The sequence below is a fragment of the Myxocyprinus asiaticus genome, chromosome 41 (assembly GCF_019703515.2).
Source record: "Myxocyprinus asiaticus isolate MX2 ecotype Aquarium Trade chromosome 41, UBuf_Myxa_2, whole genome shotgun sequence".
NCBI classification, from domain to species: Eukaryota; Metazoa; Chordata; class Actinopteri; order Cypriniformes; family Catostomidae; genus Myxocyprinus; species Myxocyprinus asiaticus.
Genome location: NC_059384.1, coordinates 11,636,394 through 11,655,639, shown reverse-complemented (window position 1 = coordinate 11,655,639; position 19,246 = coordinate 11,636,394). Strand labels below are relative to the sequence as shown.

General features: G+C 39.0%; 1 protein-coding gene across 3 annotated transcripts in view; it reads left to right on the top strand.

Annotated features, from left to right (window-relative positions):
- Positions 1–19,246, top strand: part of LOC127431615 (la-related protein 4B-like) — a 31,563-nt gene that overhangs the window by 1,183 nt on the left and 11,134 nt on the right. For 2 of the 3 annotated variants that reach the window (XM_051682126.1, XM_051682124.1), the window contains exons 1-11: positions 750–1,223; positions 2,714–2,852; positions 8,221–8,368; positions 8,478–8,633; positions 8,786–8,861; positions 17,243–17,379; positions 17,508–17,611; positions 17,721–17,831; positions 17,943–17,996; positions 18,102–18,308; positions 18,503–18,609. In XM_051682126.1, the coding sequence (XP_051538086.1) occupies positions 2,766–2,852; positions 8,221–8,368; positions 8,478–8,633; positions 8,786–8,861; positions 17,243–17,379; positions 17,508–17,611; positions 17,721–17,831; positions 17,943–17,996; positions 18,102–18,308; positions 18,503–18,609 (1,187 nt within the window). In that variant the 5' untranslated portion in view covers positions 750–1,223; positions 2,714–2,765. Of the gene's footprint in view, positions 1–749; positions 1,224–2,713; positions 2,853–8,220; positions 8,369–8,477; positions 8,634–8,785; positions 8,862–17,242; positions 17,380–17,507; positions 17,612–17,720; positions 17,832–17,942; positions 17,997–18,101; positions 18,309–18,502; positions 18,610–19,246 lie in introns of those variants that run through there. The other variant, XM_051682125.1, reaches the window with a different exon arrangement.

Sequence of the window (19,246 nt, the reverse complement as noted above, 5' to 3'; positions counted from 1 at the left end):
TGAAGAATGAGCATGAATAAAATAGTATTTTTATTTTCATTAAGGATCCTTATAATTATTTTTTTTGTAAAGACATTAAATTTGCGTTTGTTTCAGCAATGTTGAAAACTATTCTGGGGACTGTGACCAAGGAAGGGATTTTGTTTGGCCCTTTTATATGTATTCAGTGCGTTAAACATATCTGGGATGGCGGTTTGGCTCTAAAATAGCTGTAACTTATGATCAATATTTTTTTTACACACAATAAGAACATCTGAGAACAGAAATCTGGATCAGCAACACTTTTTGGCCGCTATGAGTATCCGTACACTATCTCGACCAACCAAAAAATCCCGCAGAAAATCAAGCCGAGGTAAAAGAATCTTTCAATGAGAACCAGACCGTCCACTCAAACACACACGAGTCACGTGTTGCTCCGTGGCGTCTCTTATTGGTTACATTCATTATCTCTCAGGGAAGCAGCAGTGGTGCTACAACCTTTCCCAAAACATCAAGATCATTTCGTTGAATTCATTACACATTTACCCATATTATGCACCAGAAATCGTTTAGATAACTTAACATTTAAATACATTACATATCAGTACATTACCATACCCATCAAAAAGATGTATTAACAATTTTAACCCCTAACCCATTGAGATTTTACTTTACAGCGCTTACTATTTGGTGCGTTTTGGCGCCCCCTATTGATAGCGCCCTTTGAACTGTAGCTAATAGCGTATAGAAGCTACAGCCGTTGAGTTACTGAAAGCGCCGCAGTAGAGAGTGGGCGAGCTATTCCATAAAGCGGCGCGAGTTCGCGGTGTGTTTTGGCCGAGAGAGTGGAGCTGAACTCCGGACACAAATACACGAGGAAGGCAGAGGCGTGTGGCTCCTTTCTAGCGCGGTGTCGTTCCTTATCATATCTCAGTATAACTCGCACCTACAGTAATAGTTTCTCGCATACCTCGCACTGTGATTCAAGCCGTTTTGAAGAATAACACACATTCACTCTCGTGTTGTTACCATCTCGACAACAAACGCCAGTCTCTTAAACCTCACCAAACATTCCCTTAAAGTTGACTGTCACGCCTGATATCGAGGAGCTGGTTGTAATTTGAGGGCGTCGGGCGTTTCGACGTGGTTTAAAAGTTTCCTGCGCGGATTTGTTTTTCTAAGTTTCGTGCGTTGAAGTGAGACGTTTGGGCCCGCAGTCTCCCGTGTGTGGAGAGCAGATACAGGTGAGTGGAAACGTATGCGAATGATTATGACGCTTATTTTATTACACCTTTCTTCTCTGTATAGTTTATATTGTTTATTTTATCCACGCACGAAGAGCTGCAGCGTTTATTCACTATTCGAAGTTAGCAAGTCGAGCTAACTGTCTTCATGCTACCATTTGCCAGTATTTAGCATGTAGGCTAACACATACTCATTCTGTTTACATGCCCTGTTAGACTGTATTTAAGGCTTTGTGGTCAGTAGTTGGAGATGATATGTATGTGTTTGATATCTGGCTGTATGAAGTGAGTTTTATGATAAGAGTTTGGCTTGTTCAGCTATAAAAGCTGTCTGTTGTGTTAGTGGGGTTGGCCTGCAGCATTCATGTGCTTTGGCACATGTGGATAGAGTTGGTTCCATTTATTTTCGCAGTTTTATGGTTCTACATGCCTATGCTTTCATGTATGTGTACTCTTCCAATGTAAACATCGCCCATGAGTTGAGATTGAAAGAACTTGGCATTACTGAAATGAAATAGCTTTAGTAGGGTTTTTGTTTATATGACTTTAGCATGATCAAACAGATGAGCAGTTTGTAAAATGGTTTCATGATCTCTTGATTCTACGTGCATCAAATCTTTATTACAAAGCATGTGGATTAATAGTCTTACTTTGCATTTGTATGAATAACTGATATCTGTTTACCTAATATATTCCACATAACATTTTATCAAAGAAAGCAAGTAGCTGTTCCAATGTACACCATAGATGCATTTAACTATTTATATATTTAATTGTTAGATGACTGAATTTAAAAGAGGTTTCTTGTGAATGCAGTCTTGCCAACAATCTTGCACAAATAGGGAACCAGTTAAGGCTTTCTGGTATTTCACGAACATGTTGAGTGTTTGATGTCAGCTCATTCAGTATACTTCCACAGTAATGATATTGACGTGATACAGCTCTACTGTACAGTTTAAATTAAAAAAAACTCGGAAGGCTCCAATTTAAGCAGCTAAAACTATAAAGCTTCGCTCTTGATATTGCTGGGGTGGCATGTTTTGTTTTTAATTAACTATTTTGTTATAGTAACAGTTTACAATATTGTTTTATTAGTTAACATTAGTGCATTAGGTCTCATGAATAACTTATTAATATTGATATGTTAATTTATCAAAATACCTTTGTAGTACCACGGTAAATATGTATTGGTGTGTGTAGAAATTAACCTAAGTTTGTAAATGCTGTAATTGTTCATGTTAACTATTGTGCTAACTAATGTTAACGAATACACTTTATCTTATTATAAAGTGTTACTGGACTTCTACAGAATTTGTGTCATTTTGGCAGCTAAGTTTAGTAAAACAGATATTGACTTTCTCCCTTGATGTCACTTTCAATGTTTTAAAAAAAACATAACTTTCATTTTGTACTCTTAAGTGGTTATGCTTTCATTTGGATTGATTTGTTAATCAATAAAGATTAATAATTTCTTCCCCTTTCACCTATAGTTCACTGGTGGTCTGGAGAGCTCTGCGTACGGAGCTAGAACCTGGACAGCTCATGACTTCAGACCAGGAAGGAAAAACTATCGTGGAGCCACAGGTGCAGCAGTCACAGGACGTAAAGGAGAAAGAGATTGATCTTTTGGTAAAGTATAAGCCACGTTTTCTCAGTTATTCTCTCTGAAAGAGTTATGTTTTCACAAGCAATCACATTGTGATTAGGGCATAAAAGCCTGCTAACGAAAGAGCAGAGACACCCGCCCAGCTTAGGGCGTTGTGAAAAGGCTTAACAGGGAGTTGTGTGAACCACCCTCTTGTTTTGGGACTGTGCCAAGTAGCTGATCCCATTCATACAATGTAAGTACAGCGTCCATTGCAGCACCAATCATATGAAGGATTCTGCATTTGAGTGATGGGCCAACATGAGTCACTTGTATAAATTTAAATGTGCTATTTTGGGTCTGGGGAGGGGGAGGGGGTTTGCAGTCATAGTCTGCACCTCTGTCTCGCTTTCCCTCTCCGAGGAGCTTGTGAGAGGAACTACTCAAGTTTTTGTGCGGTGGGTAACGGAGGCATTTCTCCTTTCGCAAATTTAAATATGGGGTGTTGTTTCAGCAAAGAGCTGAATCCTAACCTTGTCGGCGAGAGAATGAGTCTTCTTCAGGCAGCCATTCCAGAGAGTTCCGCAGTTAAAGAAGAGGTTAGTGCTTGGTCAGTTGGTGATCTAGCCGAAGACAAGCCTTGTCAAAATGGGACCGTGAACACTGCTCTGGATGCCTGTTGTAATGCTTCCACCACAAACTTGTCAGTGAGTCTCAGTCTTATTAAAGGGGGAGGTAGCAGTGTACAGGAAGGGGCAGAATTTTGGGATGCACCTGTCGATGACCCACCTATCCATGAGGCTTTGGATATTGGTGTGCATAGTACAGGCAATTGCCAGATTAAGGAAATGGAAATACTGGATTCTGTTAAACATAGAATACCTGAAAATGCCATTAAGAGAGCAAAATGTTGTTGTGAAAGTCAGCAGTCTCATTCTGGAGTTTTGAACAAGAGCGAAAATGCAATCTCTGTGTCCACTCTTGCACGAGATACTCGGGGCATCAGTCCACCACATATTTTAAAGGATCATCACTTGGATGACTCTCTTTTTGCAAAAGAAGAACAAGCACAAGCATCATGGGATGTACACAGTGACATGGAACAATCAAAACATGTGTCCACTACAAAGCAAGCCACCTCTACACTCAATAAATGCTCCTGGGGCCCAGCTAAGCTGAATGACTCTGAGGGAAATTCTGAGCTGTTAATCACTGACCGTGGCTTCGAAAAAGAACAGAGTTTCTACAGCATCTGCTTGATTAATTTGGAGGATCTTGGGAGTGAGTGTGGGCACCAGTCTGTTACAGAGGCTGACGCAGTCAGGTACGCAGGTGCACCAGCTGTCTCTGAAAAGCCTTTGTTTGATAATTCATTACTCCTGAGAGACCACAGAATATCAGGTTCAGACCCTTTAAAGAAAATTACAGCAACACAACAAACAGTTCAAAGTCCCTTAGAGAGAAGCATAAAGTCTTCAGGTCTACCAGTAAATATAGCATTTCCAAATGAGGAACATGGCCTCCCAGATCTTCTAAAAATATTTCCTGCCCAGGAAAATGAAAACCCTTTATCTGAAAATGTTTCCAGTCCCTGTAAATATACAGAAAACACGTGTGCGGTTGAAAACATGTGGAAAGGGCATGGCCACGAGGAGGCTAGTCATCTTACTTCTGTTCTAGAGGTCGCCATTGATCATTCCTCCCCAGATTATCTCGAACCAAATGGACTGATGTCTACATCAAAGTCAAGTACAGATTTTGCATTGTTACAGGGGGAGCCTGGTGACCTACTTCAAAATCAGCAAAAGCTTCATGGTAGCTCCGGTTACAGGGGCACAGATTTGAAGTATGACACTGAACCAAACATGCACAACAAGATTTTGGATGGATGCACATTGAGACCACCGCAAGACCTAAATGGTCCTCTGGAGAACATTTCAGAGTCCGAAGCTGAACAGGATTCTGAGGAACATCTTAATGTTGAGGAGTTTACACATATTGACATTGTCTCCGATAGTGCTGATTATTCAATTTCTTTGCTTGGCAGAGTGGATAGATATTCAGGCCTTAAAGTAGCTATGGTGGAATCTGATCAATGTGCTTCCAAGAAAGCCACTACTGGGAAAGTTAACCAGGAAACACAGAAGGACCTGTTACATACTCTTACAGCTGCCAGTACATCTGTATCAGAAAAATTTGATGAGACAGCAAATCAAGGGCTTCCCTGTATAGGTGCATTTGAAGAAGTTGAAAATTTAAAGCGCTGTCTAGTTCCCTTGGGTTCTGATAATGTAGAACGCCTGTCAGAATCACTTGGCTGCCACAGAACCGAAGTTGAACCTAGACAAATGTCAATGCAGGAGGAGGTCATTCGAAATTCTTGCCAGTGTAGTATATTGCAGAGTGAAGGGCAGACAACTAAATCTGATATGTTCAAGGTCAGTGATGTGCCTCAATGTTTCAGGAATCCATCTCATGTAGAAATGGAAGGAATTTGTGTAGATGCCTACCAAACTTCTAATGTTGAAGAGGAGCAGATGAGATTGACTTTCACCACAGATGTCTACGCTTTCCGGGTTTTTCCCAATGACCAGACAAGGATTCTGTCACAATCTTGCAACTTTCCAAATGGGGAACAGAATTGTGAACCAAATGCAAAGTTTGAAAATGTTAAACAGTGTGTAAGTGACATGCCATCTCTGCTGCCCACAAACACTCTTGTGGACACCTTGAACATTGAGCAATTGCAGGAAGTCAAAGGTAACAGTGAAGAAGAAAACAGTCAAGAAGGTGATCATCACAATACAAGTTTTATGAAAAACACAAGCTCTGATGTTAATGATGTTTGCACAAATACTCTGCTTGTACGCAGTTCTGACTGTCCTGTGGAGAAACATCACTCTCAGAGCGATACCACCCAGGTTGAAAATGAACCACACAATAATGTTTGTAATAATGGAAATCCAGAAAGCATCACACTGAGTTATTTAATACAGGTGGGAGTTGAATTGCCCGCAGCAGCAAAAGAGCAAGTCATGGACAATGTAATAGGAGACACTTGTTTACAAAATGACGAGAAGACTCATATTGCCACCAAATGCTTCAGTGAGGATGAGCATAAGGGACTGAAAGAGATTTGTTTATGTGCAGATGATGGCAAAACAGATGAGCTTGAACCACAGGGACTTGTACCAAATTTGGAGCTGCCTAATTGCCAAAATGTTGAACCACAGGGACTTGTACCAAATTTGGAGCCGCCTAATTGCCAGAATGATGGGAATAAAAACAATGACCATTTGAAATCTGTTTGTTTGGCTGGCAGTGATGTACAAACTTCAGTATTAGGGATCCTTGATTGCTCTTCATTGTCAACCTGCATGAAATTTGAAAGCTATTGCAGGTCTCTGGACCCTTCTTCACAACAGCCAGCCAATGACACACAAAAATGTTCAATTACATGCATTGAGAAGCACGAAGACCTTCGAGACACGTGTGTGATTGGCTCTCAAATGGGAGGAGCTGTTGTTCACTCCTGCATTCCTCTTGTGAGTACTGCAAATCTGTCACTTGAAACTGGAGAGGCACAGTCATGCGCCATACAAGGCCATGGTAGCAATTATGCATCCATTGAGAGCTCTGGGACTACCATGCCTCATGGTTCTCAACTTATGACACGTGACTCTTCTATTGGCAGGCTTGGAGCCCTTGACTTTGATCAGTCTGGTTTGAAAGACAGTGTTGATGGCACGAGTGATAAGTCCACTTGTGTAAATAAGGCAATTCCTTTACCAGTAGAGCCTGACCAAGTTGACATTTATGCCACCACACCATCTTATGAGATACATTTTCTCAATGATCAATTCACAGTTCCTATGCTGATGGAAAACCTTCAGGGCTTGGTCCACATAAACGAAATGGAAGGTGAGCAAGGGATGCTGAACATGGTGTCAGACCTTCTTGGGAAATCAGAGTTGAACGATGATGTGGACACTAGTCACTGCCTTCCATTGTGGGCTGAAGATCCACATGCCTTGTTTTCTAATAACCAAATGGAGGCATGTGCATTGGTGTCAGCATGGGACCATACTGACTGTGAGACAAACATGACTGTGCAGGATGTTAAATCTGTTGTGCCAGAGGATTTCCAGAGCTCTATGGCTTTCATAGCACCCTACCCTTATCTGTTATTGACTGAAGGATCTTGTTTATGGGACTGGAAGAATACTTGTAGTGAAAATGAACATGTGAGTACACTGCCAGCTTGCTTGGCCTGGTAATACAATGACCCCAAAAGAATTTGGATGCCTAAGTCACATGTGCATGAATGTCATTGCATAAGATAACAAAAATATCAAAAATGGTGCCATTTATTTTGAAGAAGTTCAGGTTTAAATTCTAAATTGAGACATACTGCTCAAAATTAAGAAAATGTGGACACTTTGTTTGTCAAACTTAGTGGAACATGTCTAAAGTGAATGTTATTGCCTACACCTGTGGTTACTCTGGTAGGGCACCTATTTGAATTTAAGGGGTTAATTGTCCACACAACACCTCCACTAAAAACGACATTGGCTAAGTGAAGTTAGTTCTGAGAAAACATCTAATGTCATTGGTTTGCAAATCCAACTTGGTTTGATATTGTTAACTACTAGGGATGTGCCTTGGTAGTCGACTAATTGACTAGTCAGTTGTTGGACAATTAGTCGACCACCCTGGAACATCCCTTGTCAATTAGTGGGGTCGACTAACATGAATATCTTTAGTGGTGGTGGTTTTAATGGGAGACACATTTTTCAAATTAAGATATGCAACTTCTTGGTGAGCTTTTTTGCATGATGATAGCTTGCTGTGCTGAACAGTGAATAGCAGTCAGCACAGTAAAACCCTCTGCAAGAAGTTTCGTCTCTAATTCTTTAGGCTTAATACTTTTATGTGCTGCTGTTACAGCAATTCAGGATGCGCATAAGCGGTTTTGTGCAGCTCTGTTGGAGCCTTTCTTATTTCTCTTACTTTGCTAGCTTTGTGCATTATGATGTTATATTTTTAGCCTATTTATTCGTTGAATATCCGTTCATTACCATGTTGAATTGCTGTGCTTGGCATCCGTATATCCCTCTGAAATGTGTCTGATCGGGGTCATGTGAACATAACGGAGCCTAATTGTACACTATCATTAACCTCGGGTAGCCCAATATGAAAATGGATAGTTTTGCACATCCCTAGTTTCTACAACAATGACATTCATACATTAACTGTCCAAATATATTTTGGAGCCATTGTGTCTATGAATATTAAATGTGATATGTAATTTCTAAAGGCACTGGTTTATGTAGACGCTAACAGATGGGTCGAATTATGATTATGGCTAATAAAAACCACACAATGTGTAACCCATATTTTCTCATTTTTAAGGAATCTTCAAAGATCTCCGACCTCAATCCCAATGCAAAGGCATGGGCCAATTACATACCTAAACTGGAGGCCTCTGCTCCAACCTGCACAGATTTTCAACAGTCATGGATAGAAGCCGATGATGACCCATCAAGCACCATCTCAGGAGGTAAACCTCCATAGAACTACTATAGTAAAGGAAAATGATTGTACACAGATGTTTGTTCAGTACTCACATCTGTGTGGAAAGGTTTTGATCTATTTTTTGTCCATGGTAGGTTATAACAACAGTGAAAACAAAGGGAACTGGAATGAGGAACAGCAGGTATCTACCACTGTAGAACTGCCATTTGCAGCACAGCCAGAATCAGTGTGTATTGGAAGCTCAGCCAGCGAAAAAGGCATTGTGTCAGACCAGAACACCAGTATGAAAGGTAATACTTTTTTGTTCTCTTTTGTTTACTGTTGTCAACTTACTGTTCATTTAAGTTGTTTTACAGTTTTACTATGCAAGACACCAGAATTGATCGCTAAAAATTTAATGATATCATTTCTAATTAACTGATCATTTTATTAATTTGTTTAGGATTGGATGACGACTCCAGCCAAATTGAAGACCTTCGAGAACAGCTGAAGGCGACACTGGAGTTCTGCCTCTCTAGGTAATTACTAGCATCTTCACAACTGATCGCATTGAGCCGGCCTCTTGATTTGTAGCTGGTCTTGCCAGGTGCATTGACCCTGAATCAAGGCGTTTTTGCCTTTTGCTTTGTTTTCAAAATCTTGAACTCTGTCTGTGGAATGTAAGTCTGCTGTGATGCCTTAAAGGGGACCTGTTATGCAAAATTCACTTTTACATGGTGTTTGAACATAAATGTTAGTCGGCAGTGTGTGTACACAACCACCCTACAATGTTAAAAGTCCACCCACTCCTCTTATATTTCTATTAATCAAAAACAGTGTCTCAAAATGACTGGTTTTCGTATCCGCTCTAAAGTTATGTCACTTTGGAGCAAGCCACGCCCACGACTGGTGACGGACTCCACCCTGTTATCATAGATCCTCCCCTGAGTGATCGACACACAGTCCGCCATTTCTTTCACGCTGGAGCAGCTACAGTGAAAAGAGTAATGTCTCAAATTCGTAAGCGTCATAAGTGTTCTGTTGTTGGCTGTTAAATTGAACATAAGTGTCTTCATGTTCTCCCGGCATCAGAGCCACTGAAGACGCAGTGGACAAGTTTTGTTTTTGAAGAAAATGTGCCCCAAAACATACCAAAATTTGTGTATGTTTGTGCAAATCATTTTACACCGGACTGCTTTGTGAATGAGGGTCAATATAAAGCAGGATTTTCCAAAAATTTGACTCAAGCATGGATCACTATCAACTGTTCATGTTCCAACTTTATATCCTGAAGATGTAAGTATCGCACTTTATATTTTGTGAATGTTTGCAAATTGCCTTTCCGAATGTGCTTGTTAGCTGATTCCACAGCTAATGCCGCTAAAGTTACCATTGTCTCTGATTGTATTCACGGAGACCAGAGCTATGTCATTATAGCTTGTTTACACATGACGTCACGTCACTGCGTTGCTGTGGTGTGAAATGCAGATGAAGGGCAGGAAGTGATTTTCTACATAAGAAGCACTATCACAAACTCAAAATGCCTATGTTTTGTGTCATTTACGGTTGCTCATACATATATGGCTGAAATCCAGTATTTACGGTGTCAGTCATATTGGTTCTGATTTGTTGTTGCTATAGTATCCGAAGCACGAGCTGTAAAGGCACAGCCCTCTTCCGGAAAGGGGGCGGGGAGCAGCAGCTCATTTGCATTTAAAGAGGCACACACGAAAACTGTGTTTTTGATTCCACCCAAAAAGAGGCATTTAAATGATCCGTGGGGTATTTTGAGCTGAAACTTCAGACACATTCTGGGGACACCTGAGACTTATATTACATCTTGTAAAAAGAGGCATAATAGGTCTCCTTTAAATCTGGAGGAGTGACTTCCAGACCAATTGTAATATATAATTTAGAACTGAGTTGTTTGCAAGACATGAAAAAAAAAAATGATTGGTCTGTTTCAAAACTTGGTGAGCTGTCTCCTGCCTACATAGGCAGCTGTCTTCTATGGCAGCACTGAAATAGATCCTCATAAGAGAGCGATTTGGAATGCTAGGCGGCAACTTCTCACACGTAGCGTACTGGACACTCGACTGGCAACTGATTTCAATACAGGTAATGCAAGAGGAACAATGCGACACTCTAATTACAGGGTTCATACAAGGTGCTTGAAGTACTTGAATTTGGCTTTTTTAAATTTAAGCCCTGGAAAACCCTTAAAAATAGCCATTTTTACCAAGAGGTGCTTAAAGTTCTTGAATTATAGAAAATCTTAAAATATGTTGCTTAAATCATTTAATAAATGAAATGTATTTATTTTCGGAAAAACACGACGACAGACCACTAGACCAATGCTGAAGCAGGCAGTGCATAGACGCCGCTGTCACGTGGCACCTGTTACTTTGGCCCATTCTGAACAATGCTGCCAAATCACAATCAATTGTTACTGGAGGATTTAAAAAATATATAATTTATAGAAACTGCTGTGGTGGATTTAACAAGTATGAATTCTTGCAACTATCAGTTTTAATTACAATTTACTCTCCAGAGTGAAACAATTATGAGATGTAAAACATTTGGAATGATTTGAATGCAGATCAATGGAGGATTCAGATTTGTGAGCCATTTACCGCCCCCTTATGTAAAGAAAGCTTTGTGTCTCACAAAATAGGTTATTTCTGACAACATTTGGGTCAATATCAAAATATGTTGACAAACATGTCCCTTGACTATTAGTCATGAAATAGCTTTCAAATAGTGAAAAAAAAAAAAAAAAACATAGTATAATTCTATAACCTAACCTTTAATCATATGAAATGGCTTGACTCTGTTTTGCAGATTTTTTTAGAAAATATATTTGAAATTGTTAATTGCCTGAAAAAAAAAAAAATTATCCCCTTCAGCTGGTACACCACTTCTATGAAATGTTATGTGTATTTATTTTGTACTTATTTTTTAATAAAAGCATTAGTGCAAGGCCGAACGTGTGCAAAAAGCAAAACAAAATTATTATTAATTAAAAAATTTATTTCATGCATTGGTTTGATCAAATTTTTTTTTGTTTTTTTGTTTTTTAAATACAAAAAGTTGTAGAAAATAATTTAAGTTTAGAGGCTGCTTAAATATGCATAGTGATTTTTTTCCCCAGCATGTTAAAAAGTTATTCACATTTTAACTAATATTTTCACACACAAATATTTGGTGTTGTACCCCATTGAACCCTCAAAATGTGGTGTTGTAACCCATTTAACCCTCGTTAGTGTTAACTTAGTGTTAACTTCGTTCGTGAAACAAAATTAAATAATAAAAGAACAACAGCCAAGTTGTCCTTCTGAGTAAATATTTATGTTAACATGTTATAAAATGTTTACCCTCAGCGTTTATAGGCAAAAATTTAACTAAATGGAAAATTTCAATATTTTGTAAGTTGGAAAGTCAAAATTTTGAGTGACCCATTTGCTATTTGGGTCAGTTCCTCACATAAATCTGTAGTGTGACTTTAGAAAACATGGAACACAGCACGAGTCATATGGACTACTGTTTACAGACCCAGTTGTTCACTTTTGTTGGAAAGCAAAGTGCATTTTAAGGGAGCACACTACAATTGCACATCAATTTCTTCATGAATGAACAAAGAATTGTTACTGTGAGAATATGTAAAGATGCACACTGAGATATGTTGCACTTGTAATACGTTGTTTTATAAAAATAAATTAACTGAATGGTTAAAATATTTTTATTTAAAATTAACAAAAATAATTTGTTTTAATGACATCGAGCATAGTCCTTGAAAACAAATAAAAATGTGCTTAAAGTCCTTGAATTAAACTTGAAGCATCTGTACGAACCCTGTAATTAGCATAAATATACAGCACATTAAGAAATTATTCAGACCCCTTCATTTTTATTCACATTATGTTGCAGCCTTATTCTAAAATGCTTTAACTTAGTATTTTTTTTCCACATCAATTTACACTCCATAATAATACCCCATAATGACAAAGCAAAAACCAGATTTTTGATGACTGCAAATTTATTAACAAGAAAAAACTGATATCACATTGATATAAGTATTCAGACCCATAACTCAGTACTTAGTTGAAGCACCTTTGACAGCGATTTACAGCCTCAAGTCTTTTTGGGTATGATGCGACAAGCTTTGCACACCTGGATTTGGGGATTTTCTGCCATTCTTCTCTGCTGATCCTCTCAAGCTCTGTAAGGTTGTATGGGGACCGTCGGTGGACAGCCAATTTCAGGTCTCTCCAGAGATGTTCGAATGGGTTCAAGTCCGGGCTCTGTCTGGACCACTCAAGGACATTCACAGAGTTGTCCCTAAGTAACTCTTGTATTGTCTTGGCTGTGTGCTTAGGGTCATTGTCCTGTTGGTAGGTGAACCTTCGGCACAGTCTGAGGTCCTGAGCACTCTGGACCAGGTTTACATTAATGATATCTCTATATTTTGCTGCGTTCAGATTTCCTTCAACCCTGACCAGTCCCTGCTGCTGAAAAAAGCCCCCAGAGCATGGTGCTATCTCCACCACTATGCTTCACTGTTGGGATGGTATTGCGCAGGTGATGAGCGGTTCCTGATTTCCTCCAAACATGACACTTGGAATTAAGGCCAAACGGTTCAATCTTCATTTTATCAGACCAGAGAATCTTCTTTCTCACAGTCTGAGAGTCCTTTAGATGCTTTTTTGCAAATTCCAAGCGCATTCATGTGTCTTGCACTTAGGAGAGGCTTCCGTCTGGCCACTCTGCCATAAAGCCCAGATCAGTGGAGCATTGCAGTGATGGTTGTCCTTCTGCAAGTTTCTCCCATCTCCACACATGATCTCTGGAGCTCAACCAGAGTGACCATTGTGTTCTTGGTCACATCTTACCAAGGCCCTTCTTCCCCGATTGCTCAGTTTGGCCGGGCGGCCAGCTCTAGGAAGAGTCCTGGTTGTTCCAAACTTCCATGCAAGAATTATGGAGGCCACTGTGGTCTTGGGAACCTTCAATGCATCCAAAAAAATTTTGGAGCCTTCCTCGGATATGTGGCTTGACACAATCCTGTTCTGCAGGCAGTTCCTTTGACCTTATGGCTTGGTTTTTGCTCTGATATGCATTTTCAGCTTTGAGACCTTATATAGACAGGTGTGTGCCTTTCCAAATCATGTCCAATCAATTGAATTTGCCACAGGTGGGCTCCAATCAAAGTGCAGAAACATCTAAAAGATGATCTAGTGAAATGGGATGCACCTGAGCTAAATTTCAAGTGTCATAGCAAAGGGTCTGAATACTTATGTCAATGTGATATTTCAGTTTTATCTTTTTAATAAATTTGCCAAGATATCAAAAATCTGGTTTTGTTTTGTCATTATGGGGTTTAGGGTGAAGATTGATGTGGGTTTTTTTTTTTTTTTTTTAAAGCATTTTAGCATAATGTGACAATTTTGGTTATTGATTCATTGTCATTATTTCATATTATTATTTTTAATTTTATTTTGCATTATATTTAATACATTATATCAGGGGTTGGCAACCTTTTTGACATGGAGTGCCATTTTTTTTATTTTCCTGGTCAATGGCTGTAGGTGGGTTTGTGTTTTCTTTTAATGCAATTTTGAATATGACCATGGTTTAAGGATGGGGTGTACCTGTATGCTGGTTTGGAAATCTCAAGGATTAATAGTGGTGATTTCCTTATTACATCACGTGTTGTTCTGAAAGCAAAAAGAAACAAATGAAACATGGAATGTAGGCTGTCATCCGTGCAGCCTGACCGAAGCAAAGCGGGCACGTTTACTAGCGCGATTAACAGAGTAAAGCGCTGCCAGCTCGTGATGTGCGAATGGCTTGCACGTGCTGCACAAGTCTGGGTATACCGCAGTCTTGTCACATTTTAACTTTTTGTTTAGCCTCCCATTCAGCTCATGGAAACATGCAGATCATGAGGAAGGATTACATCAAGAAGTAGATTGGAATGCAGGTGCGGAATTCATATGAATAAAATGGTCTACTCCTCTCTCGCTGTTGCTGGTGTGCCAATGATTACCCCTCCATGTGCCAATGCTGGCATGCGTGCCATAGGTTGCCGACCCCTGCATTATATTATGGTATCTTAATACTGTATAAAGTATTATATTTATAAATTCCTTCCCTGCCTTTTTGTTTAGATGGATGATTGTATGAATAGTTAATTTTTCACTTGTTGCTGTTTGAACCTTAATGAGGGGAACACATGCTCTCTCATGAGAGCAAGAGACAAGAGGAAAACTGAGAGAGCACATGTTTCTGGACTCTACGTGTGCTACTGTTGTTAATTGTGTTTAATCAGGAGATATTTAATAAAGATGTTTGAATTACACCATATCTTGTAACTTATGTTATTACTGAGATGCCCATGTCTGGCGGAGACTGAGAAGCTGCTGCCATGAATGATAATAAGGAATGTTTCACAGCTCGCACTGGTTTCCCTTTGCTTGTCACGCGTGAAACGCCACATTAACAGTACACTGCATCGTTCTTAACTGCTGAATTAAGTTTGTTGCCTTACAACAGTATTCCTCACACTCTGATACCATGACAGTGTTGCTAAAGTCTTAAAGGAGCCTCGCCTCTTTTGCGACATGTGCGATCAGTTTATGTGATCGGCCAAATTACGATCAAGTCATTGGACGTGAATATTGGCTGATACCGATAGATGATTGATCAACTGCAGCATCCCTACATGGCGTGCACACATTTGGGGTAAAATAATGCATTTTCTATCATATGAAACTATTTTTTTATAAATTTTTCTCTCTTTGTCCGCTATCTTGGAGTTATTTTTCCATCCAGCTCATCACAGTGCATAATGGGATCACCTACTTAGGGAAGGATAAATAGGATACCTTAGATTTTGGCCAAAATGATGCATCACTGAGACAGCATAATTAAGATACCTACCTTCTAGAACAGCCTTTGCATCGGAAGTGGGCCTAGGATGCCTAAAAAAAAAAAAGCATCTTACTAGGCAGATTAATGTTTTTTTTGGACAGTGGTGAATTCTCAGGGCCAGCAAAGCCTTCTCTGCTGGCCTAACATGCCAAATAAATAAATATTTTTCATCCTCAATCACCTTTTTGCAGATGTATTTTTAATCGCTTTCCACTCTTAATCTACAAACAAATAGAGAGAAATGAAAAGTTTATCCAGTCAGAATTTATTCCTTGATGCTTACAACCAAAGTGTGACAACTGTTTCACAAATCAGATGCCAGAAGCAGCTTGAGCTCCACCCCCTCAGGCCTTCAGAATTTCTTAAGAATCCCTCAACAATGCAAAAGAATGAGCAACTAAAGTCAGATTCATCAGCCAATCAGACTTATTTATTTGTTCTTGGTGGGTGTGATCTTTAGGATATGTCCCGGTTGAGGCCTTCTAGCTGGCCTGGAGTGACGCAATCATGCTTTAAGTAATGTACGTAATTCAAGAATGAAAAGCACTCATCACTGCTGGTATTGCTGTTGAGAAAGAGATCCTTATGGATTTAAAAACACGATGTTCTAAATGATCGTGTGATTGCTTAATTTATTAATCATGAAAGGAGGACTGATTTTCACTTCATGTAAATTTGTAAGTGCTTTTTGCATTGTTATAGCAACATCAGGAGTGTAAATTTGTAAATTAGGCTGCTTGAACATTCAGTGTATGGAGATCAAGTTTTGAAAAGTAGTATTGCGTTCCATACGGAAAGTTGGATTTTACAACTTCCTACTAGGAAAAGTGCAATGGAATGCATCTTGAAGTCAGAATTACAACTTGTAGGCTCGTGCAGAAATTCTCAACTCCGATTTCGCCGAGATGCAGGGGCATGATGTCACACAAACATGTCGACACTCAGGGAGGTATACAAAGTAAGTGATAAACATTCATTTTAAGTAATATCGATAAATTAATTTGTTTCCACATTACATGATGTTAAAGCTTGTTTAACAAACGCCTGCAGAAACAAGTGATATACATTTATAATCTCTTTTGATAATCGTACACCTGAAGCACAAATGCTAGTGCTGCAGCATTGTTTATCAGTTGGATTGCTAGGAGACATCTCTAATGATAGTCAAACCCCTGCTAAGCTAATGGGAGCATTTCAGTTCTGAATATCGGGGAATGGAATGCATTTATGGTTGGAGATATCAAGTAGGAATATCCCACATCCAACTTGAATGGAACGCAGCATAACCGTGTACCCTGACGAAACTAAATTTATTGCAAGCAACATTTAAATCGCAAATATTATTAGATTTTTCCAGGTATTCTAGACCTCCTTGATGGATTCATATGAAAAATTATAATTTTTGAATGTCTGTTCGGGAGACGTTCATTTCACAAAACAGTCATGCTACAGTTAAAATTAGGCTTACGTGAGCATTGTGTCGTTTCTAGTTCTGGCTTTCGTGCGTGGACGTGTTTTAAAAATGTCAATTGGTATTACTAGTTAGCTGTGACAATGTATGTTGCCCAAAGGCATAGGGTGTTATTTATTGTGAAACTGTTTTCTTAATGGCATGAATCACACTGAAGGCCTAGACTTTAAATGCACGGCCCACCACTGGTTTTGGAACAGAACTTGTATCGATTCTTTGTTACACTGTCTGAACTATTTAAAATTGAATCCTGTTTTGCAAATTTATGTTAATTATGGTGTAAAGGGCTTGTTAGTGTTTTTGATTGAATGTTTGAGTTGTTGAGTGTTTGCACAAGAATATCTGTGGTGTGCTTAAAGAATCAAAACTTTGTGAAAATTGGGCTTATATGCACATTCTTTGCAGCATCTGTTTTTAAGGACATCAGTGTTGGTGTTTTTTTTTTTTTTTTTTTTATTTATTTTAATTTATATATATATATATATATATATATGGTGACCAGGTTCTTTCCTCTTCCAGGGAGAATCTCGCCAGTGACATGTATCTCATTTCGCAAATGGACAGTGATCAATACGTGCCAATAGTGACTTTGGCGAACCTCAATCAAATCAAGAAACTCACCACGGATGTGGACCTCATTGCAGACATACTAAAAAGTGAGTCTTAACAGTTATAACATCCGGCACTCTGACCGTTCTTTGGGTTGCAATGTGGCATTTTGTTTGTTTAGAATCTCAAAATGGGCTGGGTTTGGTCTGACATTGATGCATTGTTCATTCACCAGCACTGCCTCTTGTCCAAGTGGACAAATGTGGAGAGAAAGTGCGGCCCAATCAGAACCGCTGTATTGTGATTCTCAGAGAGGTTCCTGAGGCAACTCCTCTGGAGGTATATGACATGCCCAACACATGTCATTATCAGTAGCAACATAATGCTCTGTTTATGATCCTTTTTTTTTTGTTTATTTTTTGTTCTATATGTCATTTGGCTTTTACAGGAAGTTGAAGCACTCTTTAAGAGTGATAACTTGCCCAAATTCATCAATTGTGAGTTTGCATACAACGACAACTGGTTCATCACGTTTGAATCGGAGGCTGATGCTCAGATGGTAAATATCTCTTTTATTGCCCCTGATTTGATCACCTCAAATTACATTCTCAGGATTTTTTAATATCCCTGCCTTGCTGTTGCTAAGCTTCTGCATACATAACTTTTTCAGGCATATCAGTATCTCAGAGAAGAGGTGAAAACTTTTCAAGGAAAGACAATTAAGGTAGAGCACACTACTGCACAGGTCTAGGTGACATCACAGAATATACATATAGGCAATTGATGCAATAAATTACCACTCACGCCCATCTCCTTGTTTCCATTCTAGGCTAGAATAAAGGCCAAGGCCATTGCTGTCAATACCTTTGTGCCAAAGAATGGGTATCGGCCAGTGGACGTGTCCTCAAACATCCAACAGCGCTACACCCCTTACTACATCCCACCTGTGTACGGAGCACAGCAACAGTTCCCACTGTACCGTCTAGTTACCCCTCAGGGCTGGTCAGCTACCCAGAGCTACCTGGACCCCACACTGGTTAGTACCGTGCCCTTCTGTTTAGCTCCGAAAAACCTCTAGATGGGTTCTGGAGAGATATTTTCCAACTTTGGATTGAGGGATGCCTGACTGTTTCACACGTGTAGAAGTCCTTCTCTTTTTTTATTTTTATTTTATTTTTTTATTTTTTTTTAATAATGGTAATGGCTTATGTATTCTTTATTCACCAACAGGTTACTCCATTTCCCAGCCCTGCTTTCATTAATGGTTTCGCTGGTTCTCCAACATTTAAATCGGCCAATTCTCCTTTAACTGTCAGACAGTATGCACCTCGAAACAGGTACTTTTTTGTTTCCTAGACATCTGTATGGCTACTGCCAGCAATGCTGTTTGTTTATATTAGGGATGCGCCGATACTTTTTCTCTTCTGATACCGGAAATCTCAGTATCGGCCGATACCAATCCCTATCCGATACCAGTGTTTTTTTGCATAATCGGTGTAGAATATCTTTACATTTATTGTGTGGAACTAATTGGGAGTACTCTTTAATATGTAAAGAAACACAAACCTCTAACTACACATTATTTCAATATAAATATATAGCCTATGAAGCAAAACTTTAACTAGTATACTGGATAATGCAGCAGCAAAATTAACAGTAATTCCAGTATAAGTCATCAGTAGAAAAGAAGCCTTTTTTTTTTTTTTTGTGTGTGCAAAATTTTCAACTTGTATCTGGACTTTAAAGGATTCAGATCTTTTTGTTCAATTTAGTATCAGCTCACTTTTCATTGTTATTTTTTGGAACCTGTTCAACTTAAATATTATTATGATTTGTAAACAAATGATGATAATAATAATAATAATAATATATTATAATAGTAAAATATCTCAATCGTGCACCTTTAACTTTTAAACCCTCACGCTTTTATTTTGATATTCTAAACTCTCCAGGAAGTCCTGTGTGTCTGTTTGT